Source organism: Chaetura pelagica, unplaced genomic scaffold, assembly GCF_000747805.2.
Source record: "Chaetura pelagica isolate M959 unplaced genomic scaffold, ChaPel_1.0 scaffold405, whole genome shotgun sequence".
Lineage (NCBI taxonomy): Eukaryota > Metazoa > Chordata > Aves > Apodiformes > Apodidae > Chaetura > Chaetura pelagica.
The window spans coordinates 4,726,577-4,752,855 of record NW_009953489.1 but is presented as its reverse complement, the minus strand read 5'-3'; the positions used below and the strand labels follow the sequence as shown (position 1 = coordinate 4,752,855).

The 26,279-nt window shown below is 44.4% G+C and overlaps 1 protein-coding gene across 1 annotated transcript in view; it reads right to left on the bottom strand.

The window, feature by feature from the left end:
- Positions 1 to 26,279, bottom strand: part of DDX31 (DEAD (Asp-Glu-Ala-Asp) box polypeptide 31) — a 46,270-nt gene that overhangs the window by 14,085 nt on the left and 5,906 nt on the right. The window contains exons 9-17 of the mRNA XM_009998977.1: positions 25,534 to 25,653; positions 25,043 to 25,149; positions 24,086 to 24,321; positions 23,577 to 23,753; positions 20,795 to 20,854; positions 14,787 to 14,837; positions 12,648 to 12,787; positions 7,407 to 7,488; positions 613 to 724 (exon numbers count right to left, since the gene is read on the bottom strand). Coding sequence (XP_009997279.1) covers positions 613 to 724; positions 7,407 to 7,488; positions 12,648 to 12,787; positions 14,787 to 14,837; positions 20,795 to 20,854; positions 23,577 to 23,753; positions 24,086 to 24,321; positions 25,043 to 25,149; positions 25,534 to 25,653 — 1,085 coding nt within the window. The remainder of the gene's footprint in view (positions 1 to 612; positions 725 to 7,406; positions 7,489 to 12,647; positions 12,788 to 14,786; positions 14,838 to 20,794; positions 20,855 to 23,576; positions 23,754 to 24,085; positions 24,322 to 25,042; positions 25,150 to 25,533; positions 25,654 to 26,279) is intronic.

Sequence of the window (26,279 nt, the reverse complement as noted above, 5' to 3'; positions counted from 1 at the left end):
GAAGCAGAAGGGGAGAGTTTCTTGGTAACACTTGTCATGCACCCTGCTTGGCAAAGATGGGAGATGAAATCCCAGATTTGCACCCAGCTACAATTCTGATTAAATCCATCCCAGTTTTATTCTTCCTGCCTTTTTGAGTAGTTGCCCTCTCTCTTATTTTTCCTCCATCCCACACAACAACCTCCAGTCTAAGAGCCTTGCCTGGTAAGAGTTGCTCCCAAGGTATCCTGTCTTACAAGCTCCAAATTCATCCCTGGTGTAAACTCAAAGCATCCAATCCATACTGGTCCAGGATGTGGTGAAGCAGGTCACCCATGACCTCTCCAGCATCACACACACCATCTATTCCCACATGTGACTGGGTCAGAACCCTCAGATGTGGATCCTATCGAAAGCCAAGATCAAACCACATTTGCAGGTAATATGGGAATACAAAGAAATTAACATGAAATATCAGCACAAAGCCTTCTGGGCTCATCTCAAGTCCCCACAGAGCACAATGGTCCCAAAATGTTTCTTCCAGGCTTCTTCCCTGAAGCTGTCTCCCCCCCAGAAGAAAACCTTGGCAGCTTCTATGACTCCTGAAAGAAAACTGAAAAGAAATGCACTGACCTTTCTTTGCCCACCGGACAGTTGCTTCACTGGAGTGAACATAATTTTCAAATCTTGTCTGCAGGACCGTGGCCCGTTCCCGGACTTCCTGAGGGTCCGTGCCACAGGATTTCTACAAGGGTGATGGGAGGATTAGAAGCAAGAGAGACTTTGAGTCAGGAATAATGAAGCAGTTTACAATAGATTTAATAACAGTAAAATCACACAGTAACCACCCAGGGGCCAACAAAGGTAATCCTCTCAATATTACTAGAGGAAAAAAAAAAAGGATACAGATAAAGATGTTAAAGCAGCAAGTGCTGTGTGGTGAGGAGAGCAAATCAGGTTTAATTTTGTGTTTTCTAACATCTGTCATGTATCTTTTTTCCTCCCTTTTTTTTTTTTTTTTTTCCAGGTTCAATGGGCCAGATACCACTGCTTGTTTCCATTGGAATTATCTGGAATAACTCACCCCAGATGCTACATGAACAGTTTTAGGCTGAGGTTGCAAGTTCCCCTGTGCAGTTCCCTAAAACACCTGGCACTTGTGGGGCAGGAGACCTACATTTACCTCCAAGCTCCAGAGAACAGATCAAATTCAGTACCTGTGAACAAAGCCAACTAAATGAGCTTCTCACTATTGCTTACATGACAGTTTCTCACTGTCAACAAGTCATATTTAATGGTAACTGCCATCAGATGGTTCCTCTAGAATAAAGACAAGCCCCTTGCACCACAGGCACAACAGAAGAAGTTTTCTTAGACCAAAAGGGCAATTTTGCAGGTGCTCAAGCTTTCCCAGGATCAGACTGTAGGATGTAGTTCAGGAAATAGAAAGCAAACATTCCTGGGAGCAAGCTGTTACTGGGAGGAGAAAAGAAGCTGCTCCTCTCTGAAGTACCCAGGCAGAGAATGGAAATGTGGACAAGGAAACGAGTGAATTTTTGATGGAAATGTGACAGCAAAGTGCAAAGCCAAGCATCTGTGGTTGTGAACTTCTCCCAAGAAAGGGCCTCAGCTCTCAAGAGCAACTCAGACAGGAATCAGCATCCAACTCTAAGAGTGCCAGATCCAAGGCAGTAACTTGATACTGGTCAACTGACTGAAAGCAAACATCCAGCTCCCAGCAGTCTGCACTAGGCCTGTGCCAAGGCAACAATCCTGTTGTTCCTCCCTGTAGATCTGCATGCCAGTGCTGTGTAGCCCTCTCCCCTCGCAGCTGGAGCATCACCTCTGCACTGCTGCCAGACCAGGGGACCATACCACACTGACACCACCAACGTGAGGACTCGGGGAGCCAGGCAGTGCTGCTGACAACCAACACTACATGTTTTGCTGACCCACATCTGCCACTCTACAGCCAAACAGCAAATCTGCCCAGAGACAGCCCCCAACGGGGTCTGAATCCCCTGCAGGGTGCCCTCTTTGGGACTCAGGACCCCACAGCTTCCAGACACCACTTCAACAAAGCAGGTATGGGGACAAGAGTTGGCTCACCATTTGGACTGATCTGCATCACCAGCAAAAACAACAGTGGGTATTTTAAGGCTACAGGAAGAGTCTCTCAGATTTCTGGCCTCTGCTCTCCATCTCCCAAACCACTCAAGAAGCCTCCCAACACACCCTGTCTCCCATACACCTTCGAGTTTGACTTAATGGGCAACTATTCATCAGGCGAGACAGTCGCCAGCCAAAGGGCCTCTGTGAAGGTTTAATAAACTACAAGTGGAGCTGCCTTCCTGAAGTGGACACTCCTCCTTGTGACTAACAAGTTTCCATTGACGTGAAACATAAAACTTTCTCCCCCCCCTCCTGCTCCTCCAAGCCCCCATCACTTTTCTTTTGTTAAGCCTCCTGGCAGCACAAAGTGTCACCTTCCCAGCGTTTTTTAATATGAATGTGAAATTAGTGAGGTTTGCCCTTTCCCCTGGCGGACAGAATCCTCTGTTATTAAAAAGTAAAGCACTTTAATAATGAAAACTTTTTCTCTTTTTCCTGTGTTTTAACTGTTTAAAATTAATGAGAAGGGCATAACGGTTGTCAAAGCGATATTGAAAGCTGGGTAGCCAGGACCGAATAAGCACGAAAATCCCTCCAGAGTGTTAAATAAACAGTGTTTCAGCCCCCTCTGAATCCCTCTGTTGGTTATTGTATACACTCTGTAACAGCACTCAGAATAGATCTGAGCACCAGGGAGGCAGAAAGGTTTCAGAATTCCAATAAAGGCCTCAAATTAAAGACAGCCTGGTGCGAATTCCAGGAGAAAATTAAAGAGACCTCAAGCTTAAGTGACAGGTGACTTGCTTCTGTGTCACAACTGTCAGGGGATTTAGTGATAATATGGCAATATATTACAAAGGACTTTTCTTATTCCCCCCTTTAGGTTTCAAAATGAGGCATCTCTTCTTCCTGGTGCTGAGGAGGGAAAAAAAAAAAAAAAGTAAGACAAAAATGAGGGATAAAAAACTAGATGCATAATTTCCAAAGTGTGAGGTCAGTCCAAGAGAAATAAATGAAAAAAAGGAAATGGCAGGAAACAGAATGTACTCAGAAACCAGCTTTCTCCCCTCCTCCCATCTCCACCTTGTCTTTTATCCCCCTCAGCCCCTTGAGACAGATCTCATTTTAAAATTGCCCCCTAATGGGCATGAAAAAAAATAATCTGTGTTTGATTCCTGCCTTGCAGGGAGGTTCACCTAAAAAACATTTATACAATGATCATAATAAAAAAATCTAAATTTAAAACTGACTCAGAGCCAAACTGTGAAAATGAAACCTGCACACCATGTGAGTGTCTGGACAGACCAAATAAACAGGGCTACTGGAAGGGCACTGGGAACCATCCCGTATGCCCTGCTCACATGAGGAAGCTTTAATCCTGTTCCTATCCTGGTTCAGACGAACAGGACAATTAATTTGAGACTTTGCACATTTTTCCAAGACCCAAAAGACAAAAGCCTACCCCAGAGGTTTGCTTGATCTACTCTCCCTCTAGATGAATTTGTTATATCTGTTAAGTAAGAAGCATTATTGCCATTATGGAGAAATAGTGGGACAGGAGAACTTCCCTACCTTGTGTTTGCTTAGAGTAAGTGCCTATCCTGGCAGATCCCTAAGCACAAGCAAAACAAAATAACAATAACAACATTTAGAAGCTAAAAGAAGAAACAGGCCTGGTTACAATGTCATTTAACCTGTTCAACACATCAGGGGGACTCCCCCAACCACACCAGGAAAAGGCATTCAGAAGAAATGCTAAGTCTCTGTCCATCATATTTGAGAGGTCTTGGCAGTCTGGTGAGGTTACGTTCCCACTGATTGGAAAAGAGGGAACATAGCCCCTGTTTTTAAAAAGGGGAAAAAGGAAGACCCAGGGAACTGCAGTCTGGTCAGTCTCATCTCTGTGCCTGGCAAGGTCATGGAGCAGATGCTCCTGGAAAGTCTGCTAATGCACACGGAAAATAAAGAGGTGATTGGTAACAGCCAACATGGGGCCTGCAGCACAAGAAAGATCTAGACCTGTTGAAGAGGGTCCAGAGAAGGGCCACCAAGACGATCCAAGGGCTGGAGCAGCTCTGCTATGAAGACAGGCTGGGAGAGTTGGGGTGTTCAGCCTGGAGAAGAGAAGGCTCCGGAGAGACCTTAGAGCACCTTCCAGTACTTGAAGGGGCTCCAGGAAAGCTGGGGAGGGGCTTTTCATCAGAGAAGATAGTGATAGGACAAGGGGTAATGGTTTTAAACTGAGAGAGGGGAGATTTAGGTTAGATACGAGGAAGAAATTCTTGACTCTAAGGGTGGTGAGAAACTGGAATGGGTTGCACAGAGAGGTTGTTGATGCCCCATCCCTGGAGGTTTTTAAGGCCAGGTTGGATGAGGTTTTGTGCAACCTGATCTAGTGGTAGGGTTCCCTGCTCATGGCAGGGGGGGTGGAACTTGATGATCTTTAAGGTCCCTCCCAACCTTAATGATTCTATGATTATGTGATTCTAAGAAAGAAACTTTTGATTATGAAGGCTGCAGCTTTTATGCTTGTGAGGTTGGAGTAAGTCCTGAAAGCCTCTGATTTCATTAAGAGAATATGTTAATGGAAGAAGGGATTGAAACACACTAAAACTAGACTGAGGTAGGAAAGTTCTTTCTAAAAAAAACAAAACAAAAAGGAAAAAAGCATCAAAAACCAAGGCTGTAACATCTCCTGATTCCATTATACTTCAAAACAAAATGAAGGATTTTGTTTTAATAACAACTTCTTACTAACCTCCACACACCTTCTCAAGAACTCACCAAGTCCCCCCTGCCCCCTCCATAAAAGTTGAAAGATCAAATTTATTCTCTTTGTAGGCAGGTGAACATTCACACACCCAGACATAGCCACATATATATTTTATACACCTAAATATAAAATATACATTTTACAGGCACTTCAGCTTGCTCCCTGGTTGCAGAGAGAAGCCCAAAAAATACATGTTCCAACGTGGTACTTATAATGGACTTGAGCTGAGGCAACGAGAGCCGAAGAGCATGATAATGAGGTTCCTGTGTGCACAACTATAATATATACATGACTCAGTGCATGGAGAGCTGATAAGCAAAGCTAACACTCTCCAATGGCAACATCACAAACAGATCAGGTTCAGCTCCCCATGACAAGTCCTCCCTCACTCTCTGTCCTGTGCCATGTCCTGTTGCGTTCCCAGCTTATTGTACCATCTTGAGGGCAAACTTGGAGAATTTAATAGAGATTCACCCTCCAGAAAACTTGGAAACATCCCCCTGCAGCTTCTGAGAACACACTGCAGGCAACCTGCAGAGCCTCTGATGGCAATAAAATACAAAGCTAACAAACAGAAGAAATCCTTGATTGTATTCAATATATTTTTCAAGTAATTCCTGAAGAAGCCTATTTGATACTGCCAGAAGTACTGCTATTTCATCCCTGTTAAAATGATTTTTGAGTTTTTTGCATAAAAAGAAACTCTTGTTTCTCAGTCCCAGTCCTTTCAGATTCTGAGCCACACAAAAATAGGTTATTCTCTATCTGCAAAATTCCTGCAGCAGATTCAGATCATCCCACAGCCAGAGCAGATGTATCCCAGCTCCACTTAATTCAACAGCAAAATCCCACTCACTTGACAGTACAGGGAAGAGAGAAATTCAATCCCACCTTTGAGTGCAAGTGAAAGGAACCAGCTCCTCTGTACCTGTACTCATGTGCAGCACCTGGCATGTTAGGGCCTGCCCAGGCAGCACTGCTGAGTAGAAACCAGAGTACCAGCTGCTTTCAAATAAGGTTTGGGGTTTTGGTGGGTTTTTTTTGCAGGGAGAAAGACAAAAATAAAAGTATTTAGAATATTCTGTGCTTAAATGTGTAGAGTATTTTACATTTTGAAAGCTTGGTAGAAACACCATTTTGATCAGTCCTGGTAGCAAACAGCTTTGTTAGCTGTTCAGTGCTTTTCGAAAGGCAAGGATAGAAGGGCACTGGGATGTTTAGGTGAGAATTTTCAAAATGGATCAATGATTCTGAACCTCTGCAAATATCAGGCTCAACAACATTCAGCAGGTATTGTTTCCTGCTTCTTTTCAAAACCCAAATAACCACTTTCCATGAAATAGCATTTGTCCTCAAGCCCAGAACAGATAATATTCTGTCCCACATCAGCAACAAATTTCAAGAGCAATTTATGCATGAAGGTAATGGCTGAAAAGCTCTTTCAAGGCACCCAAATTTACCCGCCTATAAGCACACTTTGGAGAAAAAGAGTACTTATACACAGAAGAGCTATTTAAAATAATTTCTGTATTAACAAAGGACAACAAAACCTCTACATATTTGTTGAACAAGTTAAGAGGTCACCCTCTAGGTGTGTTGTAGGCATTTGAAAGGAAGGCATTACAGGCTGATTTCAGCGAAAAACTGCAGTGGTGGGGAAGAGCTTTAAATAGAGCTGTATCTCAGATCTGGTTTTCTGTGAAATTTAGGGCAGGTAGGAAAACTGAACACATCTCAAAAGCATGTTTACCCGGAACACCACAGTTCATAGCAGTCATTTACAGGAAGCAAGAAGGCTCATACATGGTTTAACAAAAAGAACGAGCAGGCAAAACAGCAACAAGAGATAAAATAAAAAAGAAAGCATGCTGCATCATGCTTGATGCATTCTTGAGTTGGGTTCAAAATGAGGCTTCTTGGAGGATATAATTTGCCAGAACGCAGAAACACCCAAGACATCAGTTGCAAATGACTAACTTTTGTGAATTAGCACCTTGAAGGCAGACCCAAGGCTTGCCAAAGTCAATGAAAAGATGCCTGTCAACCCAGTGAGCTTTGTTTTAGGCTCCAAGTAAATATAGATAATAAAAACCCCTACATAACACATCACCAAATAAATTTCCCTCATTTCTGCAGAGAAGTTTTGTGTCATTTGTGACCTCCAATAGTGTTTTACTGCAGAAAAGCTAAGTAGTTTTATAGTTTTTTTCTTTACAGTGTATTACTCTGGATACTTGATACTACATATCTTGGGGTCTGTGAGAACAGAAATACTGTGGGGAAAAAACCCCAGAGCTTTTGCAGCCAGAAACCTTTACTGTCTGTTACAAAAATATTTGCTGCAGAGTTTGAAGCAACTGCTTTTTTGGGGTAACAGTTTAAAGACTGGACAATACAAGGCAGTTCTAGAATTATTTGCAATGCCTGACATCATGGATATACCAACCTTCATCTTGTCAAGACAGAAGCTGGGGAGGAATACTTAGGATGTTTAGTTGGTATGTGAAAATGCGTGCAATTCCAAATCAGCAGAGGAACTCACCTTGCTGCCTGGTCTGTGCACCTTGAAGCGATCATCTTTCATCAGGCTGGATAATACCTTCTCCAGCTTTAGCTCTGAAACACTGAAGCAACAAAACCAAAAAATTACCATTTCTCCTACTGTTCAAACACAGAGTGTAACATGCCACGGGCTTGACAGCAAAGAGCTTGAGATTTACACAATCAACTTCAGAATACACCCCTGCAATACATGAGGCCTTACCCCAGATAGTCCCTCAGCAACCCTAAAAGTGTAAATACTGTAAAATCTTGACCCCAACTGAACTGGTGCTTTCATTGGAACAGAGACACCATTTCACCCAAAGCCTTGTCACACTTACAACTCACTAACACACACTCCAATTCTAACAGCATCAAAATAACTCAGGGTAGACTTTCACTTCCTTGACAGACTTCTATTTAACTTCTAGATTGTCTGGAATCAGAGACACTGCTCAACTCTCATTCAAAGGAACAAATTGCTTTGATGTTTACATACATTTTCCCCCCACCCATGGTAGTGACCATGCTCTCAAAACTACAGAGCTGAAACCAAAGCTGTGTAAAGACACAGCTCCTTCCTCTCCTAGGGACTCAAGCTCAGAGGGTTACAACAGGATTCCAAGGAACTTTTCCTATCAAGCCAACTCTCCTGCAGCTTCCTTTTCTCTGGTTACACCACTGCTCTTTCCCACAAGATCTCACATCATTCCAGCTTCCTGCTACGTGGCTTTGGTCAAAGCTCAGATGGATACACTCCCTCTCCATTTCTAGCCTCAAAAGCCACCTCTGACACCAAATACACGGTTTGATCTCCTTCCCCATTCTCAGAACTCACCTTCCCTCTCCTATGAAGCATAAAGCCAAAGTCCAGCCCATTAGGGACCCCATTTTTTTTTAAATACAGGAGACTCTGTCAGCTGTCCTAGCCAGGATTCACACTGGGCATTTATTTTCATTCTGTCACCTCACATTCCTCCTGAAGATTCAACCAGATGATTCATTCTCCAGCCCTGCTTGTGAGACACTGCTGGGTGCTGTTAGGGCCCAGAAATGCTTACAAACCTGCTTCATTTTAAAGCGAATGGTCCTACTTAGAGGTGCATTTACAGGAGACTAGGAATTCTTCATCCTCTTTAACACTGTCTTGTGGGGCACGGGCACACCAGGTGACACAAGACAGGAACAGCTGTGCAGCTCCAGGCCATTAATATTACTGCTGCAGCCAAACTGGGTCCCATTTCCAAGGGAATTACTCAGATGATAAAAAGCTGAAGTCTGTGGCCCCAAATTTTCAGAAATGGGCAAAGGGCATCTCTAGAAGAGAGATCAGTTTCCTTCTTATACTAAAATAAATCATAAATGCTGCATGGAAGCAAGGAGGTCATTTGGGGTTACATCAGTCTAAGGAAGAGAGAAATCCTGGGGGCCCAACCATTCCCAGACTCCTGACTCTCAGATGGTCAGAGAGATGTATGTGGTTTCTGAAAGGAAGCACTGCTGATTTTCTTCTATTTGTATAGTACAGAAAAAACTGATAACAACAAGGATATCTCCTTTCTCTTCACTCAAAGATTTCTAAACACCTGGCTAGGAGGAACAGATGAATCTTTGCCATAAATTGCAGAAGAGGATACCATGATCCTGGCTTGTTCCCTGGTCCTTCCCAGGTAAAGTGATGAATACTTTTACTTTTGCCATCAGCTTTTTCAGCTTATGGTTGCAATATAAGGAATGGCAAAGAGATGGTCCAGAGAGACAGTGATCTGACCTGGAAGGTACAGGTCAGTGGGGCCATAAGATACCATCAATGGGAGACAAGCCCCTCTGCTGTGCAGCTGGGACTCCCAAAGTGGCAGATTCCTCCACAGAGGATGCAGAGGAAGGTGGGGGGAGCGACAGGGGAGAAAAGGAAACGGAGCATAAAAAGACAACCGAGGGTTTCTCTGTTTGGTTCTGGAAACTATGACAGTAAATTAAAACATAAATGGCAACCACTTAAGCAAGAGAAAAGCATCCCTCCCTGTGTGTGTGTGTGTGTCCAAAAAAAAAAAGAAGGTTGCTTTGACACTGCTATGAATGAAAACGTCAAACCTTTGACATGGATTTGTCTGAGATGTCACCCCCTCTTCCCAGCCTCCTGGCGCGGTGCCAGAACAGATCCGTGAGCCTGGTTCACAGCAGGGAGCAGAGAGTGAGGGGAGCAGGGGAAGGGGGGAGCACCAGGGTGGAGAAGGGAGAGAAATGACTCGTGCCTTCACGGTGATGCCTTTCCCTTTATAAATTAGTTAGGCCGTTGTTAGGAGATAAAGAAATTATCCGATAGCTGTCGAGGCGGGCGCTGCCAGGTTGCAGCTGAGGGAAAGAAAAGAGATGTAAAGGGGGGGGAAAGAGAAGTAAACCTCACTGACTTGCCTTCTGCCTTTGAAGGGAAATCTGTTGGTTACACTTAGAACTGAGACAGAACATTTTGGAGTCTAAACGATAAAAAAAAAAAAAAAAAGGAAAAAGAAAGAGGAAATGTACAGCAAACATGAGTGTGTATGTGGATGCACACAGACATGTCAGGTTGGGTAGAGGAACCACAACTTCAAGCCCACACAAAGACCAAACAAAAAGTTGCAGAGAGGCACGAAACCTCCTCCAGCCCCACCGGGATTTCTGATCTCAGCAGAGCCAAAGTGAGATCGTTTTGGCAAAGGCTGATGCTGCTTCACCACCAGGGAAGCCAAGGAGAGGCTTCAGGTACCAGTGAAAATTAATTGCGAGCGATTTCCAATTTCCAAGGCAGTCATCCCTAATTCCAAAGTGAATTTTCATCCAGGAACAAAGCCACGTCTGCTCTCATTACTTCCGACTCTCAACATTTCTGGACTTACTCCCATGCATGCTGGGGTGGGTGGAGGGGCTTCAGGAAAACTCGGGGTTAGATCCTCATCTACTGTAAATCACCACGGCACTGCTCATTTACACCAGCTGAAGGCTGCTGGGACCTGTCTCATGCTTTGTCTCCTTAGAAATACATATTTTATGAAGTATTTACATTTCAATAAACCCAGCGGGAATCCCATTTAAAAATAAAAAGAATAAACCAAAACCAAATTAAAAAAATTCACAACGCGCCCTCAACCCTGACAAAAAAACCGCAACAAACAACAAATACCAAGAGGTTTAAAAATTAAGCAAAGAATGAAAAAAAAAATGCTAACTCCAGTAACTTGTGCAGTCCAAGTCAAAAGCTACAAAGACTTAGGATAAAGAAACAGCAAATGATCAGTGCTGAGGAGGCTCAGTGACAGTCCAACACATGCTGTCTTTCGCCCTCGCACTGAATTAAATTGTCAGGATTATCACCATAATGCTCTGTTTATGAAGGGTAACGGCAATTTGTGCTGATGGCACTTGCTGCCTTTAGCTTCAAGCTGCCTTCCTGCATCTCCTCTGTAATTCATCAGCTCTCTGTTCTATCCCGTTGCCCCTTCTCACATCATGTGCTACGATGTAGGAAGAGCAGAGGACACCTGACTGCAGACAGGCCGAGCCGCCCGCCCGGGCCAATTAGACACTCATTTTCTTCTGTCTGAAGATGGGGGTCAAGGAAGGCAAATTACACTCCTTTTTTTTTCTTTTTGGCAAGTCCTTTATCTGTGGGGGCAGCACATTTTATGGAGAACATAAAACAAACAAAGAGGAAAAGACACTCCCCAGAGGTGTTTGGCTACACTGATTTGAGAAGTGGAGGAACAAAAAAAAAATAAAGAACCACATAAGCCTCATCATTCAGTCTTCTACAGATTCCTGAAGAACAGTGGCTGGCTCAACAACAGGTCTCCTTAGCAGATGTAATTACCAGCATGAGTGGCACTGCTCCTTCAACTTGTTAAAAAACAATATTGGATATAAGCATTAACATTTGCAATAAAATAAAAAAGAGAGGGAAATTTCCCTTCTCCTTCATCCAACACTTCCAAAATATTATAAAAATCGAAACACAGAACTTTCCACTTGGAGTGAAAAATTCACAATTATGTGGATTTCACCTTTAAATGTCAGTGCTGTTTGTTACATGAAAAAAAACCCTGTCAGCTTAGTCCTCCATGTCTTGCTGGTGTCTGCTTAATAGATAGTTACCTGGGATGATGGATGGCTCTTTGTTAGACCACTAAATGGCTCACAGCCTAGAATAAGCCTGAATTTACTGCCAACATTTGTTTGTTTCAAGGATGCAAAACCAAAGTCGGCTCCAAATAGCTCCACCCGACACAAACACAAGAAATAAAAGCAAACTAATTTGTGCAGGAGTTTACAGGGCTCCATCAACACCGGTACAACAGGGAAGGGACTCTCGCTCAGCTGCTGTTCTGAAACGCTGAGAGGCAGCAGTGCAGGGAGCAAGGGGAGTCACAGACATCCAGCTGATTGCTGAGGAGGCTTGAGACCTGAGAGAGCTCCTGACTAGCAATGCTGAGCAGCAAATTGTTGTTTTTTTTTTTCCTACAAAAGGACCACTGTGCAAGCAGGGCTGGGCTACAATCTCATCATGTGTTGGCCATCGTGTAGCTGACTGCACGTTGGGCTGGTCCTTCCTCAGCCTGGTTTCTTCTCCCTCCCATCTACTCCCATGCCCTAGCTAGAGCTGCTGTACGAGAATCTTTCTCAGCTAGCTTGGAAGCCCACCCCACTTTTGATCTGCAGATTCTAACCCCCCTTCACTGCCCTCCAGGACCATACTGGGCACTCAACACTTGCAAAAGCTTCTACTATTCCTGTCACAAGCCACTTACACAACACATCTTGGCCAATTACCTGCCAGCTATGACCCACAGCTCCCTAGCTATTTCTCAGCCGGATCTCTCCTGAAGAGAAAGCACAATCTCTGACAATATGGTGCTAGGCAGGCAGATGGCCAGTTAGCATCTGACAGGCTCATTTGACTTGCGAGCTCCACACAGCCACCATTTGAACCCAGGGCCAGAGAGAGAACAACAGAGTGCAAAGGATCTCCAAGTATGGTCTCCTCTCTGCCCCTCACCACACACACCCACTCACACACAACCTGTCAGGCTGATGATTTTCACACACATTTCTTTCCTCCTTTTGCTAGTCCAGGGCCGGGTCCTGGATCGCGAGAATTAATACATTCTTATTAAAACCTGCACGAGACGCAGTCCCGCTGAAAGTGCCACGGAAGGTTAATTAGCAAGGATGAGCTGAAACTTTTTTGCTCACGTTTCTGACTCACTTAATCTTGTGAGAAGCCAGCAAGCTGACATATCCTGCCTCGGAAGGTGCCAGGACAAGCAGGCTGTTCCCGTGACAGCCGATGCGAGCGGTCCTGCCGATGCGGTGGATGTATTCCGCGGGTGAGGCCGGAGCGTTACACTGCAAAAAGGGAACACCAGAAGGGAAAAGGAGGAATTAAGAGAACTCAGATTGTTAATTATAAACGAGACGCTCAGCCCGCTCATCTCAAACAAAAAGGGAGCTCAGCAAAGCCCACGTGCTGCACCTCGCCTGGTATCGGCCTGTTTATGAAGAGCCCGTCCCTGTAGCCATCACTCAGCCCCCTCAGCCACAGCAGCTTGTGATATGTGAATGTGACACGTTGGGCAACTTTCAGATAATAGGACAGTTTCCCCATCTCAGTGTCTCCCTTTGCCTTGTAAGTTTTATTTCTATACAGGCACAACAGGAACCTGATTGCTTCCCTTAAAAAAAATAACCATCTCGCAAACAACCCCCAGGACTGCTCATACAGGACACTTCTCATTTTGGGAGAAAAGCAACAAAAGAGAACAGATTCAGCTTTAGAGTGGGGCCAAATTGCTTTGTTTTCAACAAGTCATAGATCGTTACTGGTTAGAAGCAACCCAAGAGAGGTGAGGGAGTAAGTCCTTTTGGAGGTGTATGATGGAAGTAGCTATTGTCTTCACATCTCTAACTATCAGGAACCATGAAAATGTTGCTTAAAGCCCCCCCTAATAGAGTGATGCCTCTCATTTGCTTCACTGGGAATCAAAACTGCCCAGCCATTTGCAGGATCTGATAAAGGGTGACATGCTTCCCTCCCTCTAGCCTTCCCTTATTCGTGCCCCCCTCCTCTCTTTCCTGGAAAAATGAACATGCACAGAGATCCTGCTCAGAAATGAGCCCTCAGCAGTTTAACTGGAAAAAACCCAACAACCAAAGCCCACTCTACTGTTTATACCTGTGCCCTCTGGCAAAGTTTCTACTGGCTAGAGGTGTGAGTAAGATGCTGTGAGCAATCTAATTGCTCCCTGCAGGTCCTTGCTCTTGGACACAGCTCTCAGGACAGCTGAGATTTCGCCTTCTGGACACACAGAAGTCTCCCAGGGCTTGAGGTAATTTGCACTGCGTTCTAACACTGGCAACTATATCTTTGGTTAAATTATATTAATATACAGATCTGGGAATTAAAGACTTCACTTCCCCAGCCTTCCCTGACTAGGTAGCTGCTACAAAATACTTATTTTTTAAAAACCACAAAATTCAAATAAAATTTGTTACCTGAAGAGATGAGGTAGAAATTAAAAAGCTTTGTTGAGGCTCTGTGCCCTGTTTTTTTTAGGTGACACTTGACACACAAGAATCTCTGGATCAGTTTTTCCTCACTTCAACTAACCTTTTTTTAATTATAAATCTTTTCTAAAAATGAAATCTGCTTCATGCTCTCAGGTTCCTCTTTGAAATGACAGGCTGCTATTTTTAAGGTTCAATCCATCTCTCAGATTTTCTTTTTTGGTGGGTTTGTTGGGTTTTTTTCCCCAAGACAATATTTCAGTCAAGAGCAATGCAGCAGTGTGGGGTTTTTTTGTTTGGGTTTTTCTTCCAGGGAAAACCTGAACGATGCAAGCTGAATGCTTGCAGCTACCCAGCCCCAACGCAGCACACCTTGAAACATCCAGGTCACTGCACAGACACTACTGGCCTACTCAATGTTTAACATTAGGATTGCACTTAAACTCCTCATGGAGCTGTCTCCCCAGCAAGCTCAGAAAACCAGAAAGACAGAACCGCAAGAGGTGGCCAGCACTTCACAAGATTTGGCTTCCTGAGGGGGAAAAACAGAGGGCGTTTCCTCCCAGCCAGTGGAATATTATTACACAGCCAATAACACTGGAGTTATTGAAGAGGAAAACAGCCTGTCAGAACCAGACCTATGACAGCAATACTGTGTCCTAGCAAAGCCCTGAGTCCCAGTCCTGCAGCGAGGAACACGAGGGTCTCCCACACCTGTAGGCATCAGCACAAAGACCACCAGCAAACTGCAGAAAGAGGGTCTGGAGTGGAAAGGGATTTCATCTGAGCAAGGCTGCACTTACTGCACCTGCACACACACACACACACAGAGCAAGCCTACCTGTACGATCCACGTAACCTGCGGCAGGTCTAGTCCACGTGCTGCAACATCCTTTAAAATTCATAAGGAAAACAGTTTAGTAAAAATGCTTTGAAGATATCAGCATAGTAAAAACTCTCCTGGGATGGCAATTATGCCAGGAAACAAGTGGCTATGCAAGTAGGAATTCTGCATGCCTAGTCTGGGGGGAGACAGACTGAAGGTCAGAAATACTGTTGAGTGGTTAAAATGCAAAGAATATTGTTAACAGAGTAACAGAACAAAAAAATTATCCATTACTATGGCCCAAAGCCTGGAGGATATAAAAACACTTATTTCAGCAGAGTGGTGTTGAATCACAGCAGTCTGCTGCAGTCCCTCTACTTTGTATCTGAGGGAATCAACTGTCTTAATGGCAGTGATGCCTTCAGCTCTTCAGTTTGTTTCACTGATGAACACAGATCTGCTCCTAAGGCACCTACTACCCAGTGAGAGAGCAGAATTACATCTCTGGAAGGCAACACTATTTCTGAGCACAGCTTTCTCCACAGCAAGCCTAAGGACTACAACCAGGCTGCTTAGAACAAAAAGGAAAATGCCCATAAAGGAAATGGGCCAGGATCCTAGGCCTTGGGTGGAAAGCCTAAAAATGCACTGCTCTCCACCTACAAATAGTAAGTTGCTTCCTAGGTGATAGTCTGAAGTTGAAGAGCAGGTGACTTGCAGGTCACCTGGCCCCACAATGAAAGGCCAACCAAAAATTAACAGAATCTGCAGGAAGCTGGAGTGCAGCTTGAGGAGAAGGGACCTAGATATCCCTTAGATTTTCATCATGCTGGCTTTGATTTGAAAAAAACAAAACCCAGCCCTGAAATAAAAGAGTCTGAAGCTGCTGTCAGGAGTGTTGTTTGATGTGCCAGCTGGTGAGAAAACCCATCAACTTAGAGAAGGACTTGAGTGAGACCCTCTAGTTATCCACAGTCAGTATAGCTCAAAAACCATACCCTTGCAATGAGAAAAGAGAGTTTAAATACTGTTCAAAATGGAGAAAGTGTTAATATGTTTCAATCTCCCTTCTTGATTTTCTGTTCATTAGTAATGTCCTCACATACTCCTTGGATTTTACATTCACCACGTGCAATAGCAGAGCAGGTGTGCAGATTTAAGTCTGTTAGGAAATGTTTTGGAACACATGTATCTTTTAGCTAGTTGCAAAATAGAATATATTAAGAACGTAAGCAGGAGCTTAATGTACTAAAAATGTGTCAGCCACCCACTGAAGTGTTTTCATGCAACTCCCACACACGTTAAAAGACTAGGAAGCTGATGTTTTGGCAGCAAAGGCCTTCCCATAAGCACTAGCCAGGTTGCTTTGTGGCTCCAACTGCAGTAAAAGAGGAGACACTTTCCACAGCGCCCACTCTGCAACAACACACTCTCGCTCCAACACGCTCATTAAGAAACGACTTGTTCCCAGAGTCAGAATGAACAGATGTACAAAAAGCCATTTAAAGGAGGTTGGAGAAAATAAATCAAGAGAAGTCGGGGAACGTGTAGAGCAGTTATCAAGATAACAAGATTATAAACTCTACAGCACGACCAGACAGGAGTGCTGATGTCTGATTCTGATTTGCCTGGCTCTGTTAGATACTTCCACACTGACAAGCCTTTGGTCTTTTCCTGTGCTCTGCTCTCTCTCACACCCAGTGTCTGGGAAAGGCTGTGTGTGATGAGAGAGCTCTGACCTTGGGACAGTTTACCCAAAATAAACAGATAGCCAAGCTGTCCCTGTGGTCAGAAACCTCCAATATGCAGAGGAGAAGTAGACAGCAGGGGCAGGAGCAATCCCGCTCTCATCCATCAGGATTCTTTCCCTCCTCTTCTAAGATACCTTTTCTCAACACCTCTGGCTGGGACACTACTGCTGCAGGCAGGATTATTCTCATGTGCATTTGCCAAAGCAAGCAGGACAGTTGAACAGGTTCACCAAAAGCCTAATAAATAGCCAGGGACAACACCAGCCTCATATTCACTGTTGCTTTCACAATGCCACCAACTCCACTCAGCTGTTACTGACACATATCAGCAGCTATTCTCCCGGGGTTTAACTTGGCTTTCTTTCAGAAGTGTCTTGGGATTTACTGGTAATTGGAGTGTTTTGCAAACTCTCAAAGATTCCTCAGTATCAGTCCACCTGCATCTCCTACAGCTTCTCTTCCTCAAAGATCCTAGTAGACAGCAGCAAGGTAGAATTAGGATAAAAAGTTTTTGTTGATTTGCTTTCCTCTGCTGGCAGAGTCTGTGAGCTTCTCAGATCTTTAGAAAAATACTTGTGGGTCACCTTACCAGGGAACAGAATACTGCTGAAGCAAAAATTATTCAGTTTTACTAGCACTACATTTATTTCACACACAGAAGCACTAACCTGCTCCCAGTGCTCTTCCAAGAAGTCCAACAGATTTCCAATGTACTTATCTCCCTTTTTTTTCCCCTCTGCCTCAGACAGCATTCCCTTTTCCATGCCTTACCTCACACTAGTAACGGGGAAAATCAAGAACATGTATAAGAAGGTCCACAAAATGGAAGCGACCATCTCATAGGAGCAAGAAGAAATAATGTACACCAGTGCAACACTGAAGAAAACCCAGATGCCAATGAAACACAATAACCTGAAGCTCTAACCATGTTTCTGCTCTGATCCCAATTGTAGGTCACAGAATGGCAGAGTATTGAGGCACAACCCACCTGAAGACCCCCAGAAATACTGAAATCCATGTTACCAGCCTGTGCTTGCAGTGGTGGGGTACAGAGGGGTGGATCCAAGAGAAGAGAGGGCAAAATGACCATGCTGTAGGTGAGGCATATGGCTGCAGAAGATCAGAACCAACACGACCACAAAAGTTTTCAAAGGCCTTGGTTTGCTCAGTCCCACTCACACCATCTAATTAGGGCAAAGGAAATTGCGAGAGTTGCTTTTGAAAGACACTCAATGGTGAGGTCTTGAAGGCCCTGAGCTTGACAATTGGCTGCCTACATGAGGCCTAGAAGTACAGATGGAAGGCAGCTTGCTCAGGTGCCAGGCTGTCAGTTGGATTAAAATGACTCATTTATTTACCAAAGAACCTCACAAAGTGCTTTAGCTAACAGGCAGAGAGGGCCTAACGGCTCTCCAAGCTGGGGAAGAAGCTCTCGCGCCTTCCCGGCCTGCCAAAAGTCATTACTGCCGAGTGTGGAAAGCCATCAGCAGGGTAGAGACCCCCGTCGGCAGGGTGACAGATTGGGCTGCGTAATCAGAGGAGGAAGGAGAGAGCACAGAAGCTGTCAGAGGCGAAAGCTCTTGGCTGGGGCCGCCAGAAAACTGGCAAGATGAGTTAGCGTGACTGAGTAAACAGCAAACAATCTCCAAATGATCTTTCCTCTCTCCCTGGAAGAGATGAACTTGTTTAAAAGGCACATCCCAAAGGAAGCCGCAAAGAACTTCGGTGAAGGAGAGAGAAATAAATCTGGATGAGACCCTCTGAGGTACATGGCCCTTCGTTATTTTCTTGTCTGCCAGCTTATATTGTCTGGCAAAAATATTGTATGGAATATATTAATATACATATGACATAGAGCAAATTAATAAAAGGAACAGCAGGTCCCATTGCTTACTAGAGCGGAAAGATGGGTGGAGAACATGGCATAAGGGACAAGGGAAGGACAGCAACATTATTTGTGTTGCTCTTTTGTGAGCCAGGTTTCAAAATTGGGTGGGCACAAAACATGATTTCGCTGGGAAAAGAACAGAACCATCTTTCTGCAGAACATTTTTGCTGATATGAAGAAAAGTGCTGGAAAAAGCAACGCCCTCGGAGGCAGGAGGTGGTCACAGTGCCTGGCTGCCCTTTGGACATCTGCGTTGGGGAGGCACCTGTAATGTGGGACCAGTGCAAAGTGTATCTCTATATTAAGGTGTCCATATGGTCCCCATTACTGTGGTAACAGGCCACCTCCTGGTTTCAATGCATTTGTCCTCCCAACATCTCTGTAAGATAGAACAGTGCTACTATCCCCATTTTACAGATGGGGAGCTGAAGCACAGAGAGATTTTGGACTCAGACACACAACTTACTGTGCTTAACGTGCTAACCATGTGCCAGCTGAGCCATGGTAACTGGAACTGTCAGGATCCGCATCCCTGCCTTGCAGTAAATGCAAAGTAGCTTGGATTGAAACGAAGGAGGGTTAGGATAAATGCCTTACCTTACACTACCCTCCTCACTGCAATCTGGGTTAATCCACGTCCCCTCCCATTTATGACAGGTCAGGAGCAAACACACAACTATGGCTGCTCAGCTGACATGTGGCTACTTGCATTGTCACCACAGTCCCACATCCCCTCATACAGACTTTGTGGCATGGCAGGAAATCAAACCACCTCTCCAGTCCCTCAAGAGGGGGGATGCTATCCACTGGGATTTCTCTACCCAACTTATTCTTCTTCCTACCAGCTATAAGCTTCCCAGCAGATTTTTCTGCCACAGGCTACATTTCCCCTTTGAACGGTCTCACCAAGGAACTGCTAACCCAGCGCCTGCCATGACTGTGTTTTCTCTTTGTCTAAAATTAACCATTCACTGCCTTAAAAAATTTGTTAAATTGAAATTTCAGTAACAAGGCACGTCCCTGAAATTTCTCAGTTACAAACAGCATGTGCATGAGGGATAACAAAGTTCACCTATTTATTACTTAGAATTTACCAAGTACTTTTTATCTTCAAAATACTTAATCTGCACCACTGAATGATTTCAGCTTTTCTACCCTCCTCAGTTGAAACACTTAAGTATTACCTCCGTATACAGGGAAAACAAGTTGTAATTACACTTATACCTTGCAAAGATGCATTTTGACCTTGATCAAATCACTGAAAGGCTGCACACACAAGCAGAACCAAGACTAGTATAAAACAGATACAATTTTACACACTTATACCTTGCAAAGATGCATTTTGACCATCAAATCACTGAAAGGCTGCACCACAAGCAGGACCAAGACTAGTATAAAACAGGTACAATTTTATAGGTGATACCACATGTAATTTGACAAAGCTAAATCAAACACTCCTATACACATGCCAGTCCTAGACTGAAATGCAGGCATAAACAGAACATAAAATTCAGCCCCCAGTCTGAAAAAAAGAAAAAAAAAAAAAAGGCAACTAGTTTCCTTTAAGAATAATGTGCTGCAAGAAAAGGAGTCATTTCAGAGCTGGAGAGGGTTTCTCAGCTCTAATTACTCCCGATCGCTGTAATTTACAAGTTTGCGGTGGGTAGAAATCGCCAAGATTCACACATTTTCAGATCAACAGCTGCCACTATTAGAGAGCAAATCGTGCAGCCTTCTGCACCACTGCAGCAGGCTAGCTGTGGCACCGACAGGTCAGAGAGGAGAAGGGGAAGGTGCCACCACAACACAAGGGTGCCAGCAAACTTCTGTAGAGGACGAGAATTTCTCCCTCAGCACCCCTGAAGGAAGCTTGAAGGGCAAAGGATAGAGAGCAGCAGAGCGTGTGCATTCCTAATGACACCATCCTCTGGTTGGGCTTCCCTTCCATCCCTGCAGGTTTTTGTTTTTAACCTTGGGGTAGTTATTAAGATGGGAAATATCTCATTACATCCCATTTACCTGGCAGTTATGGGCATGCTACAAATTAGGATTGCGTTCTACTGGCCGCATGTAAAGAGCAAGGTTCCAGCTTCAAATGAACAGATTTTTCCAGACACAAGACCATGCAAAACACTGAGAGGCCTCCTGTATAAGACATACACTTTTTTTCTGTACGTGATACCTTGTAGCAAAAGATCATCCAACAGTTGGATGAGAGGGCATCAGTCCTTATTTTACATGTGAGATGCAGGAAAAGGAGATGACTTTCCTCAAGGTCAGACAGCGAGCTGGAATCAGAGCTCAGTGCCAAATCCTCTGTTCTACCATTAGATATCAGACAGGCCCATTAGCATGGAGCTGCAAAGGGACTCCAAGTTACTCACAGTGCAAAGCAAGATGCCAGTCTTGGATTTTAGGAACTCCTGGAAGACCTCTGTTCTCTCCTAGAGGATCAAAACAGAAAAATGAAACAAGTGCTTATGCACAATGCAATAAAACACAAAGCAAATTAGCTCATATAACAATTTAACAACTAAGCCTTGACTCACTATATCATGTACAGCTTCTAAAACAAAGGAGTTGACTTTACAAGTCCCAGCCAAACTCCTCCTGCTAAAGGAAATGGCATACAGGTGTGGTCCCAGGCAGGAAGGCACAGGGTCTGGGGCAAGTCTGAATGCATTTGGTCAAATCATAGCAGCCAGGACCTCCACGGCTGGCACAGAAGCATGGCTGTGGATGTCAAAAACCAGGAACTGCTTTACAGGGGATCCACAAGAGATGGGGAGGCAGCAACAGAAGCACTGGCACAGTTTATAGGCAACAAAGGCTTTTGTGAATGCAAGGAAAAGCTGGACATCTTAACTGCTGTCCGTCGAGTCCCATGGTGGGCAGGGTAAGTCCATTTTGTTGACACAGTCATATAGTCACATCACAAGAGATCAGCCTCACCATGTGCCCAATGGGGCATGCAGACAGTCACTGGGCTGACTATGCAATTATTAAGTATCAGGGATGCTCAGCTGCAGAGCTGCTCAAGTGAACTGCTGCAGGGATAAGTTTTCAGAGTAACAGGGCAGGAGGGATGAGACCTTGGCCAGAAACCTCTGCCCAAGGAAGCAGGACTCCTGGTCTCTGTGGGCAGCTGCCACAGGGCTCCCTGGCCACTGTCCCATGGCCTTCCCACAAGAAAAGGCCTTGTAGTGATGAGGGCCACCAAAAGGGCTGCTGACACTGGGACGAAGGTCGTTCCTTCCCACTGGTGTCAGAGGCTGGTGCTCCCCAGCCTAGTTCTCACTGCTGGTCTGCACCAGCAGAATTCCTTCAGTTCCCACTTCTAACACAAACTCAGGCTCCCAGGCAGGGCTGCCCACAGTCCCCATGTTCCAAATTGCCCCTCTAGCAGTCCTAGTTGAGCCCCACAACTGCAGGAACCTGCCAGTATGGCTCCTCACCTTCAAAAGCCTCCTTTTCAAGTCCCAAAACAATCCTAAGCAAACCCCAGTTACTTCAACTAACTACTTCGGGGTGTGGATTTTTTTCCTTGATAGAACTCCTTTTCAAGTCCCAAAACAATCCTAAGCACACCCCAGTTACTTTAACTACTTCAGGGTGTGGATTTTTTTCCTTGATAGACGTAAGAGAAACTGATTTGTCAACACACAGCAAATCACATTGATATCTGCTATCATATGAGACACTCTCTGAGCACTAGTAACTGAAGGCTTCAGTAGCATTTGGTCTTCACTTGCCAGTACCACCAATGCACTCCCTCTCTAGCTGTGGGAAACAGTGGCACACTCACACTCCCTTCATCTGATCCCATTGACTCTTTTCCTTTTCAGAGCTCAGGCTGTTTCTGGCCTCAGAATCAACATACTTGTTTCCTTCCTGTCCCTTTTCACTTCCTCCTTCCAGAATATCCTTGTTTCCATGTATCAACCCTCCCTCCTCAGAGTTGTAGCTAGGAGTTATGTGCATGTCCTGTGATGTTGATGCTATAAAAGAAAACTTATGTACTTCACTCCCAGCTAGAGGTACTGTTCTAGGAGAGAAGGGAAACTTGGGCCTTGCTCACACACTGAACCCTCTGCTGACAAAAATTAAAGAAGAGAGCACGCTGTATCTTGTTGACAATGACAGCAGCCGTGCTCAGCAGTACCATATGGGATCCACAATTTAGCTCCATTAATGCTCTCAATTTGAAGACATCAAGCACTAATTACACACTGGGTACTAAAAAGGCAAAACCCTTCCCCTGGTGCCAGCTACTTAGTGGTGTTCTGTTGGCTTAACAGCTGGTCAGGGTAGAGTTGGGCCAGACCAGGCCTGCTCACTCGCTCAGGCAGGCAGGTTGAGGAAAGGCCAGACTGCAGGGACAGCAAAGCACATGTTTCTGATCTCCACAGGATGGGAACGAGTGAAAAAAAACAATGGCTCTTCACCTCTTGCTTCATCAGAAGAGCTCTGTTCATTTACCATATCTGCTGTGCAGCTTGGAGTAGAGTGGTAACTCTCTCCATCACAGATCAAGAGCAGGATCAGGGGCTGAATTTTCAAGAGAGGTCCCTCAGCTATCGAGAGAAAAACTGCAGTGACAGTTCATTTGAATCTCTTCTGGCCTCTCAGCCCTCTACAGCAAGCTCCAACTTCATCACCAAGGCCTAGCCAGACCTACTTTGGGGTCATCAGTGTTTTATCACTATTATTCCATCTCAGGGAAAAGAGCAGTCTGTCAAGACACTGTTCTTCAAAACAAAAGCCAAGCTGCTCCATCCTCATTTAAAAGGGCATTTTGTAGGGTAGTAATGCTTTGGGGTTTGGATGAGGTCTTCCTTTGGCCTTAAAATCCTGTCTTGACTGCATGAGAGAGAACCATGGATACATAAATGATATAAGTGCACCCACTGGGAATACAGAGCAGTTGTCTCAGTCTGCTGAAATAACAACTCCTGCCTCTTCAGCTGTTTTTCAGATATACCTACTAAGGTACTTTCTAGAAGTGGGACAATATTGTTTTTCTCATTAGCAGATGGAAGAGTGAGGCCTCTAGAGGTGAAATGATTCTTTGTCCTCTCTTCTGCCCTCCTCCCCAAAATAACCACATAATAAATCATAAGGAATAAGGAACAAAACTGTGCATCCTGACATTTTGAGAATGCTTACTTCCTGTTCCATGTTGCCATGCAGTCGTAGAAACTGTAAGCTGGCAGAGGAGACAGATGAACGCTTAGGTTGTTCTGACTCTAGCTCTCCTGAAAGGACCTTTAGAAGGAGCTCATAGTAGAATTCCACTTGTTCACAGCTGGAGAAAAAGATGATCATCTTGTGGTGTTTTTCAAACTGCAAGAAGACCAAGAAAATTGCACATGATCATTTTCACAGGCCTCTCCCAATGCCCTGATCGTTGTAAGACCTGGGTGGCTTCCACCACTAGGAAAGGATTACAGAGTTTGACACCAAATACTGAACCCACCAAAGAAGTATGAGCATGTGCTGCACAGGCATCTCTCTGCCAGCACAAAAGACACAATAGCACCTCAGCTCTCTGTGGCTCCCTGTATACTAGATGCACTTCAAAGCCCTAGATCTAATCCATGCTATGCTGCCAGAGTAACAAAGGGGCTGGAAAGGGCACAGAGGCTACTTAGTCGTATCAATGCACACAGTCTCACCTTGCATTTCTCAAGGATAAAAGCTGCCAATATGACAAGCCTCAGTTTGCTGGGGACCATCACGAAATACTGCTTGAGCTTCTCTGGAACAGCAAAGTTTTCCTGCTCCATGCAGTTTGATGAGCTACTGGCTTGTTGCTCTGTTTGTGATGCTGGTTTGAGTGCCTTCTGGGTGTCATCTGCTATGGAAATGCTGATAGGATCATTCAAACTGATATCAGCCAGCCGTGTTACCCCTGAATCAGAGAGATGGAAAAATAAATGAGGTTCAGTCTGGGCTGCTCATGGGGAGGGTGATGATACAAGCACAGAAAAAACAACTAAAACAACTAAAGGAGTGAAGGGCAAGGAACTAACAAGCCATGCCTCAGACACTCACACTGCACCTCCACCAACTTCAGCCTTCTCAGGTCTTAGCCAAGCTTAGCTGCTAAGGACTTCACCAAAGCAGCACAAGATTCCAGCCAACTGTGCTATTTTACATTACAAAAATGTCTTGACCAGACAGACAGCCTCTGGCAATCCTGGGTTTTAATTGAGTGTGTGGAAAAAACCCAACAGATCTTCATTCTACCAAGAGCACAGGATTCAGGAGGCCTGGCTCAATTCCTGCCTCAGCAACTGACTTCCTGTATGACACTGTGCAAACCACACAAGAGCTGTCCTGTCCTGATCAGCTTTTAGCCTGGATTCTGTATCTGTAAAGCAAACCAACCAGCCAGTGCTTCCCAGGTTCATGGTGACTGGGATCTGTGAGGCATCTGTAAGAACCATGCAAGTATATACACTGACAGAAACTCCAGTAAGGAAGGGCAAGTGTCATAAGCCCAAAGAAATCAACAGGCATTATTCCACTTCTGCTTCAGATTGAGCTCTATTAGAATGAGACTCAACCAACTACTTGCAGCTGCCTGTGCATTACTCAGTTAAAAGAGACCCCATCTGTCTATAACCTACCTTCTGTGAGGGTGGCTGAGAGCAGGACGTTCTGACGTGTCTCCCTGTCAGCATTTAAAGCATTGAGTATCACAGCTATATCCTTCTCAAAGCCCAGGTCCAGGAGCCTAGAAAAACAGCAGAGGTGAAGAAAGATGCTGTAGGAAGGAATGAGGAGAAAGTCTTAATGCTACATGAGCCCCTTAGGAATAGGGGAAGTGCTAGAGCTCATCAGATCTTTGGCCTATCCAGCTTCATGTTCCATCTTCAGCTTTTGCCAGGGTCAGACATGCCAGGACACACTGAGAGAATCTCAGTAATAAATAATTGTGTAATAAACTGTCCAAATGGGACAATTCTTCCTGAGTCCAGATACCTGATGCTTGGCTGAGGCCACTAAGCATGAATGGTTGAAGATCATGGTGCGCCCTCTTTCTTTCTTTTTTTTTTTTAATATTTACTGAATTCTGATGCAGAGTTTCATTAATTATTTTCCATATCTAAACACTTACCTGTCTGCTTCATCAATAATCAGCCACTGAGTGTGACGGAAATGGATACATTCTGTGGACTTGATGTGATCAACCAGGCGGCCAGGAGTGGAGATGAGGATATTTATCCCTTTCCGTAACCTGTTTAGATTAAATATTAATATATTTATGTATGCATCACCAACAAGCAAAAAAGAAAGCCAATCTGGAATAGGAACCTAGAGTGAGGAAGTGGAACCTCCAGAGGAAATTATCATGACCCTAGTAAAATCATCAGGGACAGTACTTCCTCACTGATTAGAAACTGAAACTTCTTGCACAGCTGAATTTTTTCCTAGATGATGATGGATACTCAAAGCATACTGAGAGATACATAGTGGAAAGAAACACTAATAATATTTTAAAAATTCAAAACATCAAAGCTAAATTTTCTTTTCTAATCAAGTACGTTTTTACCTGTCAAGAGTAAACTTGTTTCTGTGTATGCTTATATATGAAGAAATGAAAACTCCACTTTGGATTATCAGCTTACAATTCAAGTCTTGAAAAGGGAAAAGAAAGAGACTTTTTAACACCAGGAAATCTCTTCTCCAGAAACCAATTTCCCCCATAACTAATACTGTAGACAGCCCTTGGTGATAAGCAAATACAGGTGTTTGTCAGAAGTGAAAAAAACAAGCAACTACTGACAAGAGATCATCTTCTCAGAAGGCTCATCAACATTTTAGAAATAGATCCAACTGAGGGAAGTGAATACATCCTGCTGA